The sequence below is a fragment of the Phyllobates terribilis genome, unplaced genomic scaffold (assembly GCF_046119375.1).
Source record: "Phyllobates terribilis strain yellow unplaced genomic scaffold, ASM4611937v1 Scaffold_5__5_contigs__length_657084704, whole genome shotgun sequence".
NCBI lineage: Eukaryota > Metazoa > Chordata > Amphibia > Anura > Dendrobatidae > Phyllobates > Phyllobates terribilis.
In genome coordinates this window covers 269,004,258-269,019,971 of record NW_027362765.1, presented here as the reverse complement: position 1 = coordinate 269,019,971, position 15,714 = coordinate 269,004,258, and the positions used below count along the sequence as shown (strand labels likewise).

The window sequence follows — 15,714 nt, the reverse complement described above, 5'->3', positions numbered from 1 at the left end:
GCCGACTACGCCAAAGTTGACGCGCCCCCTGGGACATATTCCTTTTTGAGGGGAATACCCGGCACCGGATCAGATGGGGGGGTTGTAGTCTCCGAGCGGCTGTGACCCGGCCCGTGCCCAGGGCGTCAAGCTCAGTGTTATGTGGCAGTCCTACAGATGTTATTAAGAGTTCTTTTGTGTCGACTACGCCACCCGTTGTGATGCGGTCACTGTGGCCGCCGCTGCAGCAGGGTCCGCTGAGGCTGATGGTGGGTGCGCAGCTTGGTGGGATAACCCCCAACGGGAGGGGTATAGCCTCAGGGGGGGACAGGTGCAGAGGATGGGGGTTGTGGTGGTGCAGTGCAGACGGCAATGAAGACAGAGTCGGGTTGTGCAGTTAAGGGTGTTTACTTACTGCAGATGTTGTACTGGTCACTCCAGCTTCAAGTGACCTCCCGAGCCGTGCTGCATCCACCAGGTCCTGGATCCAGCCAACCCCCAAGCAAGTCCGGAGCGTGACCCTGAGCTCTCCTTCTGTCCCGTTCTCTGGCCGTCCCCACCAGTGATCCACCTAGGTCCAGCTCCCTCGGGCCTTCTGTTGGGACACCCTTGGCCTTGGGTTCCCTGACCCTTCATGTGGTGTGCCTTCGGGGTGGATGTGATGGGTGGCCGTGGCAGATGCTGCCCACGGCCTCCGGTCTCTGGCTAGGGTGTGTTTTCTGCCCCCGCCAGTTTGGGATCCGGTACCCTGTGCCGACTCTTCACCCGGGGATTTAATTTGGGTTCTTGGAGTCCTCTTCTGCTGTTTCCCCCTCTGGGTCTCTCTTTCTCTTCTCCTCTCTCACTCTGGGTCTTTCTTCTCCTCTGCTCGCTGACTTCCTCTCTGCAACTGACCCTGATCTTAGTTGGTGCCCTCCTTTTATACACCCTCTATGTGTGAGCTCAGGTGACCAGCACCCAATGAGCTCCTATCTTTACCCAGGCTGCTCCCGCTATCTGCCCCTACACTACTTGGGATGTACCACCCCCCTCCCACTCCAGCCAGGAACAGACTCGGTCGTACCTGCACATTTCTAAGTGGGAGTACCGTCGGTCCGCTCCTCGGAAATGGGATGTGTGTAGTGCATGCAGCCTACCGAGCTCAGTTCCACACTCCATCCTTACCCGGGAGTGGAATATCACACCTCTGGGTTGAGGTGCAATACCCCTGTAGCAGCCGAATCCTCAGGGTGCTACAAATGTGAAACTCGAGCATTTGTTCAGAAGATTGACTCTCTCTCTCTCTCTTCACGTTCTCGAAGTTCTACAGCTCATAAAGAGTCCGACTGACAGAGGAGTCTCTGCGCTCCCAGCAGGGAATACCCCGCTTTAGTGTGTCACATGGCTCAGATCATTCAAATGTGCTTTTCAAGGAGACTCGAGTACTCGAGCACAACGCGATACTAGGCACTGCGGTGTTGAGCAGTGCCGAGCACGCTCGTTGGTGATGAGCGAGTATGTTTGGTTAACCCTTTCAGCGAGTTTGCTCGGGCAAGTACCGAGCATCTTCAGCGTGCTCGGTGATATGTTTGAATCACTCCCGTGTGCATGATTTGCGACCATTTGACAGCTTTAATACATGTGAGGAATGCTTAAGAAACAAGCATTCCTCACAAGTATTGAAGCTGTCAAACAGTCGACAGATCTGGGTAGGTTTTGAGAAACCCCTGAACCACGAGGTTAAGCACATGGGCCAGGCATGGTATGTGTGTGAGCTTGCCTCGCTTCAGAGCCGCCACCAGGTTCCAGGCATTGTCACACATGTCCATGCCTGGCTGTAGGTTCAGCGGTGTCAGCCATAGATCTGCCTGCTCTTTCAGAGCTGTCCACAACTCTTCAGCAGTGTGCGGTTTGTCACCTAAGCATAATAGCTTCAGCACAGCCTGTTGTCGCATGGCCGAGGCAGTGCTGCAGTGTCTCCAGCTTCTGACTGATGAGGTCATTTTGGAGATGGAGGCTGAATAGGAGGAGGAGGTGCAGGAGGTGTAGAATGTGGGGGCAACAATGATTGACCTAGGGCCCGCAATCCTCGGCGTCGGGAGGACGTGTTCCGTCCCAAGGTCCGACTGGGTCCCGGCTTCCACTATACTATCCCAGTGTGCCGTCAGCGAGATGTACCATCCCTGTCCACAAGCACTTGTCCACATGTCCGTGGTTAGGTGGACTTTCCCAGTAACTGCGTTGTTGAGAGCACGGGTAATGGTGTGGGACACGTGCTCGTGTAATACAGGGACAGCACACCGGTAGAAACAGCGGCGGCAAGGGACCGGGTACCGAGGGACAGCCGCCGCCATCAGGTTGCGGAAAGCTTCCGACTCCACGAGCCTAGAAGGCAACATTTCGAGCACAATCAGCAAAATGTGTGAATTTAGTAGTGTGGCCTGTGGGGCGTTGGCTGCGTATTTGCGCTTGCATTCCAAGGACTGGGGTAGGGACAAATGAATGCTGTGCTGGGACAAGGACATGGACGTGCTTGCTGATGGTGCTAGTTGAGAGTGTGCAATGACACGTGCAGGGCGGGAGGCATCATCGCATGCACCATGGACTGGGGATTGGCATGTACGCACAACAGCAGAAGAAGCATTGGTGTCACCCACAGACACCCTGGGGTTCAGCCCACTTAGTAGGGTGCTTTGCTGCCATGTGCCTGATCATGCTGGTGGTGGTCAGGCTGCTAGTTTTGCTACCCCTGCTGATGCTGGCCTGGCAGGTGGGGCAAATGTCCTTTTTTGGGGTTATCTGCAGAGTCTTTAAAAAGAACCAGACTCAGGAAGACCTAACAATTGTACTGGCAGCTTCCGTCGTGTTGGTGCTACGGGGAACGCTTTCCCGCCTTGTGTCTGCGGCCACCACACTGCTTCTTCCTGCCTGTTATGGTGCTATGCCTCCCTTCCCCTGGGTGCTGCTGTCCTCGCTCTGCATGTCCCCCTGCCAGATTGGGTCAGTTACTCTATCATCCACCACCTCGTCTTCCACTTCCGCTCCCTGGTCCTCCTCCTGACTTTCTGGCAATTGTGTCTCATCATCATCCACCTCTTGCGATTGTAATTGCACTTTCCCACCATTGCCTTCATGTGACCGTGGCTTCTCAAATATTTGGGCATTGCTTCACCTCTCCTCTTAAATCACTTGAAGCTGGCCGGGCGTGAGGCCCGAATTCACAAATGGAAAAGTGAAAAGCTCCTCTGAGTGTCCAAGTGTGGGATCAGTTGTCTCCGGGTACTGGGCATGGTGAGAGGAAGGAGGATAAGGGTGGGGAATATGCAGTCCAGACTCACGGCTACTGAGACTTGATCTCATGGAAGTCAGGGTGTTAGTGGTGGTGGCAAAGTGACTGGAAGCATTAACTGCTATCCAACCAACAACCCTTTGAGATTGCTCTGGGTTCAATAGTGGTGTGCTGCGGTCCTCTAGCAATTGGGACAGGAAGGTCAGGAGACAAGATGTGGGTGTTCGTTGTGGCACAATTTCAGCTTCCCAACGGCCTCGGCTTCTGCATGCACCATCACCATCACGTCCACTTCCCCGTCCCTTGCCAAGCACCTTGCTCATTTTAAATGGAGGACAATATTTTCCACGTTTACTAGAAATGGCTGATTTTGGAACGCAAGTTATATGTGATACGTCTGACAGAGAACCACAATTTTAAATAGCAGGTTTGTAATTTACTAATGCTATTCTTCACAGAGACCTAGTGTAAATAGGTTGACCGACACACTGCAACGAAATGGAAGGGAGAAATGTCTGATTTTGGAACGCTGTTATATGTGGTACATCTGACAGAGAACCACAGTTTTAAATAGCAGGCCTGTAATTTTCTAATACGATTCTTCACAGAGACCTAGTGTGAATAGCTTGACCGACACACTGCAATGAAATGGAAGGCAGAAATGGATGATTTTGGAACACAGTTATATATGTGATACATCTGACAGAGAACCACGGTTTTAAATAGCAGTCCTGTAATTTACTAATACTATTCTTCACAGAGACGTAGTGTGAATAGCTTGACCGACACACTGCACAAAATGAAAATGTAAGCCAATATTTTCCATGTTCAGTTCAAATTTCTGGATTTTTATCTCTGTAATATGGAAAATATTTGGCTGTATTCTGCAGTGCTAACAAGCAAATGGAGAAGAAAAAATGTGTACTCTGGAATGCTTTTTAAGCAAATAATCAGGATTAAGATAAAAAATAAATTAGCCCTGGCCCCTGATATATGGGGCTATGTCTTCAAATATCTGTAAGAACAGCAGCAGCAGGAACGTGCTATGGACCCTTATGCACTATATGCACTGCAGTCTGCTACATACACTGCCTGCCTGCCTAACTCCTGCTATCACCTTCACCACTGATAATATGCACCTGGATTAGTCCTCAGAAGGACTGTTAGTTCAGATGGATATATAGATATATGTTGAGGAATACCTATATTAACGCTAAACAAGCAAATGTCTCCCCGAATCAGCAGCAGCACCTCTCTCTACTCTGCCTGATTCCAGGGTAGACTGTGACGAGCATAGCAGCGCCAGGTCTTATATAGACCTGATGACAACACAACAATCAACATGGCTACGGCATTACAGTTCGTGGCAGGCAATCCCTGCATGTTCATTGGCTCTCTAAAGTACACCAAACATGCAGGGTGGGGATCCGAGTTCCCGCCAGAGCAACCTGGAAATAATTGCCGAGCGCCGAGCTTGTCGAGCACCGTGATGCTCGGGCGAGTACCGAGCAGTGGCAAGCACGTTCGCTCATCACTAGTAAGGATCTTTATTGTAACTCTTGTGAAATAATTGTCAAATGAGAGACAGAGATGGCAGATCTTTGCCTACACACAGAAAATTGCAAGTTCGGACTTGGAATGGTGAAAATGCCAGAGGACTATAAACATTACATTGCTATTGCGCTAATAAAAGAAGGCTATGGATCAGAGCTAGATCTTAAAGAATAAACCAGGTAAGGGAGGGGCAGGCTAGTCTGGCCAAGAAAGCTCATGTTCCTTAGTCTTTAATGAATTCCCATCATGTTTCTAGCTATGGTTATCATAACCTTGCCGGCAGCCACAAATTAGTGTAAGGTTTAAGTAGAGTGAAATAGACACCATGATTTTAATCCTCCACAGACAGTGATACTAATTAGTCTTCATGTCTCTAACCAATTGTATAGTTATGTTTATTCATATATAAAACCAATATAGAAATTGTTATAAATGAAAGCTTTTCCAGAATTTCTAATTTAGAATTGAAGAGCACCAGGACTATAATGCAATAAAATGTAACATTTATTGGTAATATAAAATCTAACAGATAAAATCAAAGGGAAAAAATGGCAAATGAGACCAGACAGGGGGAGGTCAACAATACAATAGTAATACACATAATCATAAATTGCCACAATAAATGCTATAAGATCATAGTAAATTATCCACAGAACTGGATGGTACTAGAAATCAGTGTGACCTACTAAGTACATGAATAAATAAAATAAATAAATGATCAGGTGTATATAGAGATAAGTAATGTAAAGTGCACAGTTCTAGATCTACAGCTCTATAGAATCCTAAGTACTGGTAACCATGTATGAACTAAACAAAGGGTCACATTTATAGCATAGTAAACACTATGCCCAGGCTGCCAGAAAATAATATAGCAGCCATAGTCTATGGAAAAGTGTAGTATAAACAAGTACAGTGAGGGAAATAATTATTTGAATCCTTGCTGTTTTTGTAAGTTTGCCCACTGACAAAGACATGAACAGTCTATAATTTTAAAGGTAGGTTAATTCTAACATTGAGAGATAGAATATCCAAAAAAAATCAAGAAAATCACATCCTATAAATTTTTCAGTGAGAAATAAGTATTTGATCCCCTACAAACCATTATGAGTTCTTGCTCCTACAGACCAGTTAGATGCTCTTAATCAACTTCTTACCTGCATTAAAGACAGCTGTCTTATACAGTCACCTGTATAAAAGACTCCTGTCCACAGACTCAATTAATCAGTCAGACTCTAACCTCTACAACATGGGCAAGACCAAAGAGCTTTCTAAGGATGTCAGGGACAAGATCATTGACCTGCACAAAGCTGGAATGGGCTACAAAACCATAAGTAAGACGGGTGAGAAGGAGACAACTATTGGTGCAATAGTAAGAAAATGGAAGAAATACAAAATGACTGTCAATCGACATCAATCTTTGGCACCATCCAAAATCTCACCTCGTGGGGTATCATTGATCATGAGGAAAGTGAGAGATCAGCCTAAAACTACACGGTGGGAACTTGTTAATGATCTCAAGGTAGCTGGGACCACAGTTACCGAGAAAACCATTGGTAACACATTACGCCTTAAAGGTTTAAAATCCTGCAGTGCCCGCAAGGACCTCTGCTCAAGAAGGCACATGTTCAGGCCCGTCTGAAGTTTGCCAATGAACACATGGATGGTTCTGTGAGTTATTGAGAGAAGGTGCTGTGGTCAGATGAGACAAAAATTTAGCTCTTTGGCATTAACTCAACTTGCAGTGTTTGGAGGAAGAGAAATGCTGCCTATGACCCAAAGAACACCGTCCCCACTGTTAAACATGGAGGTGGAAACATTATGTTTTGGGGTTGTTTCTCTGCTAAGGGCACAGGACTACTTCACCGCATCAATGGGAGAATGGATGGAGCCATGTAAAATCTTGAGTGACAACCTCCTTCCCTCCGCCAGGACATTACAAATGGGTTGTGGCTGGGTCTTTCATTAAGACAATGACCCAAAACATACAGCCAAGGCAACAAAGGAGTGGCTCAAAAAGAAGCACATTAAGGTCATGGAGTGAGCTAGCCAGTCTCCAGACCTTAATCCCATAGAAAACTTATGGAGGGAGTTGAAGCTCCGAGTTGCCAAGCGACAACCTCAAAATCTTAATGATTTAGAGATGATCTGCAAAAAGGAGTGGACCAAAATTCCTCCTGTCATGTGCGCAACCCTCATCATCAACTACAAAAAACATATGACTGCTGTGCTTTCCAACAAGGGTTTTGCCACCAAGTATTAAGTGTTGTTTGCCAGAGGAATCAAATACTTATTTCTCACTGCAAAATGCAAATAAATTTATCTAATTTATACAATGTGATTTTCTTGATTTTTTTTTGGATATTCTATCTCTCAATGTTAAAATTAACCTACCCTTAAAATTATAGACTGTTCATTTCTTTGTCAGTGGGCAAACTTACAAAAACAACAAGGGATCAAATAATTATTTCCTTCACTGTATATCCTCGTTTGGTATCCTTGTTAAAGCTACTGGCGAAACGTGCGTTGGATCTGCCCAGCAATTCGGGGATCAGTATTTGTTAGAATCTTTGTTGTTTTACTTTCTGTCATTTTGTTGTGGTTTGCTGGCTTCTAGTCTTTTCCTCTGGTGCTGGGTGTCTTGGTCACGTGATCTCTTCACTCTTTATTACTCAGCTCCTGTCCCCCATTCCCCGCTGGACATCAGTGTTGTTACGCTTGTGCTCTGGCTAAGTTGCCTTGTTAAGTTCTTTGTGCTTTGGACAATTAATTTCTTGGGACTTCTGGTTCCACCAGTTTTGTTCCCTTTAACCTTCGTTTCTGCAACTAACTTTTCTGTTAGGAGGTCTCCTGTTTTTGCTCTCAGTCCTTGGATCTTTTAGGGACCCCTTTCCCCTTCCTTCAGGTCTTCGTTTGAGTTCAGTGCAGGAGTTTCGGTGGGGCTATTCACAAGGAATAGGGCACCCACCCCAGCATAGGGTTAAGCTGAGTCTCAGTGCAGGGACAGCTTTTCCCTCCTATTCCTTAGTTGTAAGTTGCAGAACATAACAGTATTATTATTATTCATGCATGATATTCATCTTTAGCCACATACACTACCGTTCAAAAGTTTGAGGTCACCCAGACAATTTTGTGTTTTCCATGAACACTCATGCTTTTATTTATCAAATGAGTTGCAAAATGATTAGAAAATATAGACCAGACATTGACAAGGCTAGAAATAATGATTTTTATTAGAAAGAATCATTTTCTCCTTCAAACTTTGATTTCGTCAAAGAATGCTCCCTTTGCCGTAATCTTGAGAAATTTCACCCCATGCTTCCTGAACCCCTCCCACAAGTTGTATTGTACTTTTTGCGTACCATACGGTCAAGCTGCTCTCACAACAGCTCAATGGGGTTGAGATCTGGTGACTGCGCTGGCCACTCCATTACAGATAGAATACCAGCTGCCTGCTTCTTCCCTAAATAGTTCATGCATAATTTGGGTCATTGTCCTGTTGTAGGATGAAATTGGCTCCAATCAAGCGCTGTCCACAGGGTATGGCATGGCGTTGCAAAATGGAGTGATAGCCTTCCTTATTCAAAATCCCATTTACCTTGTACAAATCTCCCACTTTACCAGCACCAAAGCAACCCCAGACCATCACATTACCTCCACCATGCTTGTCAGATGGCGTCAGGCACTCTTCCAGCATCTTTTCAGTTGTTCTGCGCTCACAAATGTTCTTCTGTATGATCCAAACACCTCAAACTTTGATTCGTCTGTCCATAATACTTTTTTCTAATCTTCCTCTGTCCAATGTTGGTGTTCTTTTGCCCATATTAATCTTTTCCTTTTATTAGCCAGTCTCAGATATGGCTTTTTCTTTTCACTGAAGGCCAGCATCCCGGAGTCGCCTCTTCACTGTAGACGTTGACACTGGCGTTTTGCGTGTACTATTTAATGAAGCTGCCAGTTGAGGAGCTGTGAGGCGTCAATTTCTCAAACTAGAGACTCTAATATACTTGTCTTGTTGCTCAGTTGTGCAGCGGGGCCTCCCACTTCTCTTTCTACTCTGGTTAGAGCCTGTTTGTGCTCTCCTCTGAAGGGAGTAGTACACACAGTTGTAGGAAATCTTCAGTTTCTTGGCAACTTCTCGCATGGAATAGCCTTAATTTCTAATAACAAGAATAGACTGTTGAGTTTCACATGTAAGTTCTCTTTTTCTGGCCATTTTGAGAGTTTCATAGAACAAACAAATGTAATGCTCCAGATTCTCAACTAGCTCAAAGGAAGGTCAATTTTATAGCTTCTGAAATCAGCCAAACCGTTTTCAGCTGGGCTAACATACTTGTGTTAGGGTTTTCTAGGGTTTTTTAAACATCCATTAGCCTTCTTACACAGATAGCAAACACAATGTACCATTAAAACACTGGAGTGGTGGTTGCTGAAAATGGGCCTCTATACAGTTATGTAGATATTGCAATAAAAACAAGACGTTTGCAGCTAGAATAGTCATTTACCACATTAACAATGTATAGAGTGTATTTCTGATTCATTTAATGTTAGCTTCATTGAAAAAAAATGTGCTTTTCTTTCAAAAATAATGAAATTTCTAAATTACCCCAAACTTTTGAACGGTAGTGTACCTATATGGATATACTTGTTTATACTACACTTTTCCATAGACTGAGGCTGCTATATTATTTTCTGACAGCCTGGGCATAGTGTTTACTATGCTATACCCATGTGACCCTTTGTTTAGTTCATACATGGTTACCAGTACATAGGTATCTGTAGATTTAGAATGTAACATTTTATTGCCTTATAGTTTTTGTGTCATATATGTAGATTTAATTTCATTGTGGAGGGCGCATAATATTTGATTGATCATTTTTGATATTGAGTTTTTGAAGAGCATAAGGTCAAAAGTGGCCAGTTTTTGGTCTTATTGACTATTCTGTTTTGTATTTTTTAATCCACCATACAGTTGTAGAGATATGGGACTTTTTAGTGCTAATTTTTATGGTCTTTTATGCAATTTAAAGTAGATATTTTAAAAATTTTGCTTGTTGGCTGTCCGAGTGCTAGGATCCCTACTGATCTCTAAAAGTAAGGGACTTAGTAGAATGTCTAGGAGCCGGTTTTCAGGTTTCGAGGAAAGACATTACTTGACCGGACTATTCTGTCTTTTATATTAGGAATTGGTGAATTTTTATGCAACTGCAACTCAACTGATGAAAACTCCTAACATGTTTATCTCTTGTCTCTCTCAATTTTTGATAAAATGAATGCATTTTTAGGTATAACATTTTTGTGTAGAACTGTTTTTTTAACTTCTTACTCCAGCCTTTACTGGATTTGAAATTGCAACGTCCTAAAAAGTTGCTATTTGTAGATTTGTCTTGGACCTAATTTGCCAAACTAAACAGGTTCACTATCACACCTACTTTTTAAATGTGAAAAGAGTTTAAAATGTTGCAGTTCACAACAAAATTCGCAACTTTTTGATGCTAGAAAACTGGATCAAAAGCCTTAATACATTCCACTCATGTGTAAACCATCCTCAAGAGATTTCTAAACATTTACAGACGTTCTACTTGCAGAGAAAAACAAACAACACACTTCTGGAAAGATATAAGACTGTAACTATCCCCTAGGATATGGAACATAACATTGCTTTAGAAATTAACATGAACTACTGATTTATGGAAAACTTAATATCAAAATAGATATGCTTTGTGCATTTCAAACCATAGAGGTTTAAATGTCTTAGAAGAGAGAGACATTTATGGAATATCTAATGGATGTACCATAAGTGTCTCAGGGGTTGGACCCCCACCATCAGACTTTAACCCCTTACCAACATATGATATACAGTTACATCATATGCCAGCTCCATGACTCTGCAGGAACTGAGTCCACAACTTTTCGGCAGATGATGGCTGTGATATTCAGTCATCATCTGTGTCTAACATCTGCACATGGAGCAGAGTTCTGCTTGCAGCTGTTAACCTGTTAAATGCCGCTGTCAATCTCTGACAGAGGCATTTACAGCGCACATTCAGAGGAGCACGTCATCCTATGCTCCCATCGGTGACCCCATGACATGATCATGGGGTGTTGATGGGTTGCCATGACAGCCAGGGGTCTGCCTGTCATGATGGTGCTCCTGTGAATGCCAGCTTTTGGCTGGTGTTCATACGAGACCGTGATTTTTACTATATATAGATATACTGTTGTATTGCTGTTTATAACACAAGAGATCGGATGGGCGCATGTTCAAGTCCCCTATACTGTGCAAAGTGAAAAAAAAAGGTTTGAAAAATATGAAAAAATAAAATAAAAGTTCAAATTACCCACCTTTTTCCCCATTAAACATTAAAAATAAAAAAAAATAAAATAAAAAATGCACACTACATCCGTAAAAGTCCGATCTATCAAAATATAAAATGAATTAACCCGATCAGTAAATGGCGTAATAATAAAAAAAATCGAAACATTTTTTTGGCCACCACTACACTGCAAAAAAAATGCAATAAGAGGCGATCACAACATCTTATCTACCCCCAAATAAGGAACAAATAACAAGCCCTCACACAGCCTTGTCGAAATTGGAAATGTTACAGGTTTTCAAAAATGGCAACACAAGCAAACCTTTTTATTTATTTTTTTACACATTTCCAAAGTTTCTTCATCACCTAAATAATAAACCTGAGCATTTTTGGTATCTTTATAATTACCCTGACCAGGAGAATTATATTGCTGGGTATTTTTTACTTTATAATGAACGCTGTAAATAAATAAAAATAAATAAAAAAAATAATTGTGGAATTGCGCTTTTTTTTTTGCAGTTTCGCCACACTTGGATTTGTTTTCTCACTTTTCAATACAGCACATGATAAAATGAATGGTGTCAGTTAAAACTACAACTTGTCCTGCAAAAAAACAAGCCTTTATATGGCTATGTTGATGAAGAAAACATGTTATGGCTAATGGAAGACTGGTAGGAAAAAATTAAAATGCAGAAACAGAAAATGGCCATGTCGGGAAAGGGTTAAACTTTAATTGTGTTGAGAGCTGGAGAACTTAATCCCCAGTTTTGCTAAAGAGGTTGCACATGTATGATCAGTTTCTGACCTACAAAAGGAACTGTAGAGCAAAATTGCTCAGTGTTCAAGTAAAAATGTTAAAAATCCCTATGATTCTCTCTTTAGTCATTTACTGCTCCATAGACTGAATATACTGTATATTCTAAAATGTTCTTGATTAATCTATAACAGAGAAGTTAACATTTTTCTAATTATATTGTGTATTGTTTGAAGATGTAATGTATCAATCTCTTCTCGTTCTCAGATATCCATGTTCTATGCACAGTGTTAATGAACCATATGTGTACAGATCCATGGTCCATTAACTTCTTTGGTCCTTTGTTTATGGTTCCCTCTGCATGAAATGATGGCTCAATGACATATTTCTAAAGCCTTGACCCTTACATCTGGCCATCCATTATTTTTTTTCCTCCACCATTATAGTGAATATGATGCCAGAATTGATCCTATAATTTTCTATGAGTTCTGTTCCTAAGCATCCTGTGTACTAGACTGATCAAAAAAATGGTCCCTTTTACTCTTTTGGATGCAGGTATGGATGCCAGACTAGTACATAAAGTCCACTACTTTATCATCCGTTGTTTCCGACTCAGACATAAAGCTGCCGGCTGGTCACAACAGATATATGTGAATCAAGCCTAAAGAGGTAGATTTTGGGGAACAGCACAGCGTGTAGCACTTTTACCAATTTTCAATTTATCTACAGCTTGACTTGCATTTGAATTTTTGAGGCATTTTTCCATTTTAATTAACGGACATCAGTTTGAATATGTATCTAAAGGTATTAGTTTTGAATTTGTGTTTTTCATCAACATATGAAAAATTAAAACACTTTGCGATGCATCCTGTAAAAAACTAAAGCCAAAAACTGATGATGACAACCCTGATAAAGATCAGTAAAATCAGAGTTAGGTTCTATTCATATTTTGCTTTTTTGGTATTTTGATGGAAAAAGTAGCACAGTCTAATAAATGTATTATCACAATAGCTGACTTTGTGCATAACATCATATGTAATTTATGTTTTAGGGCAAACTTTTTTACTAGTCTTTCCTTTTAACTATTGTCCAAACATAACAATAGAATTTAAAAGTCTATCTTTTTTTCACTACTGGAGAGCTTAAAGGGATTTTCTTATCTTAGAAAAAAACTATGTTCAAAGACAAGAAGACATCTATAAAATATGACTTTCATAGACTGACTACCTGCATTGTGACCTAGACCGACACTAGGAGCCCATTATTTTTACAATGCTTTAGAGTATACTGGTACAGTATATGAATATATAACATATATAATAAGTATAGACGCAAATTTTTAAACTATCATTACAGCCTCAACAGAAAACACGCCTGCACTATTATACTACAGTAGAGAGGTACTATGATCTATTCTAAAAACATGTTATATTAAGTCTTATATCCAATCAAACCTAATTATTAACCAATTGCAGAATTTAACTTCCTGTTATACTCATAGGGTTTTATGGACATTTAGATTCTTAGAGCCACCAGAGGTCTAGTTATTTTTGTGGACGTTAAAATACATCTGCTATCTAAAAGCGGCCATACAAGGAAGATTGATTTAATAAGCAGAAATCATTGATAAAAAAGCATGTGGAGCCTGAAGATTCCACCAAGCTGACCAGGTATGGAATCCAATTATTGTGGGCCAGTTGATATAAATCTCTTAGTTTCATATGTGGATATCCTACACTTATTCATAAGGAACCGAATTGACAGAAATTCTCTTAAATACCATGGGAAGCAGAAAAGTTATCAGTAATTATTATGGAATGATCCAGTTCTAGGTATTTGTTACAATAATTTCCTGGATTTTATCTGTGTATTTGTCTTCAGGCTCGTGAAGAGCAGAAGCCAACATTCTGCATAGGTGTCAAGACGTATGTTTGGGAAGAACTAGGATTATCGGGAGACTGTGAGGTACCTAGCCTATGTATACCCAGCCAAAATTCCAGAATCAATGATGGCAGACAAGTAGATTTAGATAATACCAAAGAGTTATGTTTAAAAATGAGCAACTAATAAAATCTAAAAATGGACATTGAAAATTGTCGACTTGCTAAAGAATATAGCTGCAGGAAATGATCATGAACATTATGAGTATTGACCAGTGGAAAACAATCACAATTTTTAAACATTAGGATTAATGGAGTGGCAATTATAATTAGAACCAGTCCCAAGGTGGGGTACACCAGCACTCCAAACAATTTAAAAAACCTCTTTATTCATACAAAGACGAGTGGAATACAAAAAAGTAAAATTCATGATGGGTGACTAGATTTTAATTGACTGCATTCAATGAGTGTTCATATGAATAAAGACGTTTTATTAATGATTTTTGCCCAAGTTTGGTCCTGGACGAGCCAGCCCTGCTTAACACCATGGACCGCTGAATGTTTTCCCACCTGAAAAAAAAACTCTGCTAAAATGGGTGAGCAGATCAACCTCTGAATTTTAATAATTATAATTAGTCACATAAAGGTACACTTTTGGAGACGTCAGATTCATATTGAACCATATCATAAAGTGTCATTAATTTGGATCTATAATATGGGAATCCCACCAGCATCTAGACTACGCAGCTCGGCATTTTGCCCAGTTCTCTCTATGTTCCTCTCCGGTATTCAGCTTAGAGATAGCTCTCCCATTGAGATGATTGAGATTGCAGCCTCATGTTCGAAGTTGTATTAAAGTGAACCTTCATTTTAATTTTAATAAAAAATATCTTAAAAACAATCTGTGTTCTTTATATTAAAGTACATTCCAAAATTTTAAATGTATAATTTGATTGCATAAATTGACCCAAAAGTCCATATAATGTCTATTCTGAACCATAGCTGGTTTACCCCTCTTCTCTTTCATAACCATGGAAGACGTGAATCACCCAGAGCTTAGGAATAAATTACAATTGAAACACCTAATGGGTTTCTAATTACCTAAGCACTTACTTGTTCCTTCCGCATTTTTCAGATTCATTTAGCCTCCTTCACACAAATGTGATCAGAAAATCTCTTTAGACAACTGTTATTTTCTTCCCAAGTAAATCAGGTCTGTGCTCGTAGGCCTTTCCCCAAGTAGCACTTTGCTGCATTACCACCAAGCGAATAGGCGACCTGTTCTCTGGCACTGTCTCCGGAGCATACTCCTTACTAGGATCCTTTCCCCGGCAGTCATACAACACACAGGAGACCAGAAAAACCAGCAGGAGAATGACATAACTGGCTACCAAAATTATTAAGTTTAGAGTCACTGGGTCAATTTCCAAATAAAACTCCATTACATCTTACATATTCTTTTGCTATGCTTCTGGGCTATGGATTCCTTCAGTTCTGTCGGAGCAGGGAGAGGTGAATGGATTCTAATAGATGCACGGGATTGTGTGGTAAAAATACATTTAATCCCCTCCACTCATTTCTAGGCTGCATGATTAAAGCGGCTCAATTTAATAACTTAATCCTCTCCCTTTGAAGACCACATAGAAGATGCATTTTGCCTGATTGAAGTGAAAGCATGATCATATTAAGTTGATTAAATATGAAGATTGGTGCTGCTATTAATTTTCTGATCATTTTATATTGATAATAAACTGACCTTTATGGGTTGTGCCAGGGGGACATTTACATACTTGAATGTCTCTTTATTGATAGAGGCATTTGCTACAAAATGTAATCCTTTAAAATATTCAGCCTATTGGTTAATAGGTAGAGTAGTGTAGTCAATATGATTTGGACCACTTAATGACATTCTAATAGAATAACTATCTGATAATTGCAAACACATAGAATGGAAATATTTTGCTT

At 41.2% G+C, this 15,714-nt stretch overlaps 1 protein-coding gene across 1 annotated transcript in view; it reads right to left on the bottom strand.

The window, feature by feature from the left end:
* SMIM36 (small integral membrane protein 36) overlaps positions 1-15,268 on the bottom strand; it is a 37,125-nt gene extending 21,857 nt beyond the window's left edge. The window contains exon 1 of the mRNA XM_073681221.1: positions 14,863-15,268. Coding sequence (XP_073537322.1) covers positions 14,928-15,191 — 264 coding nt within the window. The 5' untranslated portion in view covers positions 15,192-15,268 and the 3' untranslated portion in view covers positions 14,863-14,927. The remainder of the gene's footprint in view (positions 1-14,862) is intronic.
* Positions 15,269-15,714: the final 446 nt, after the last annotated feature.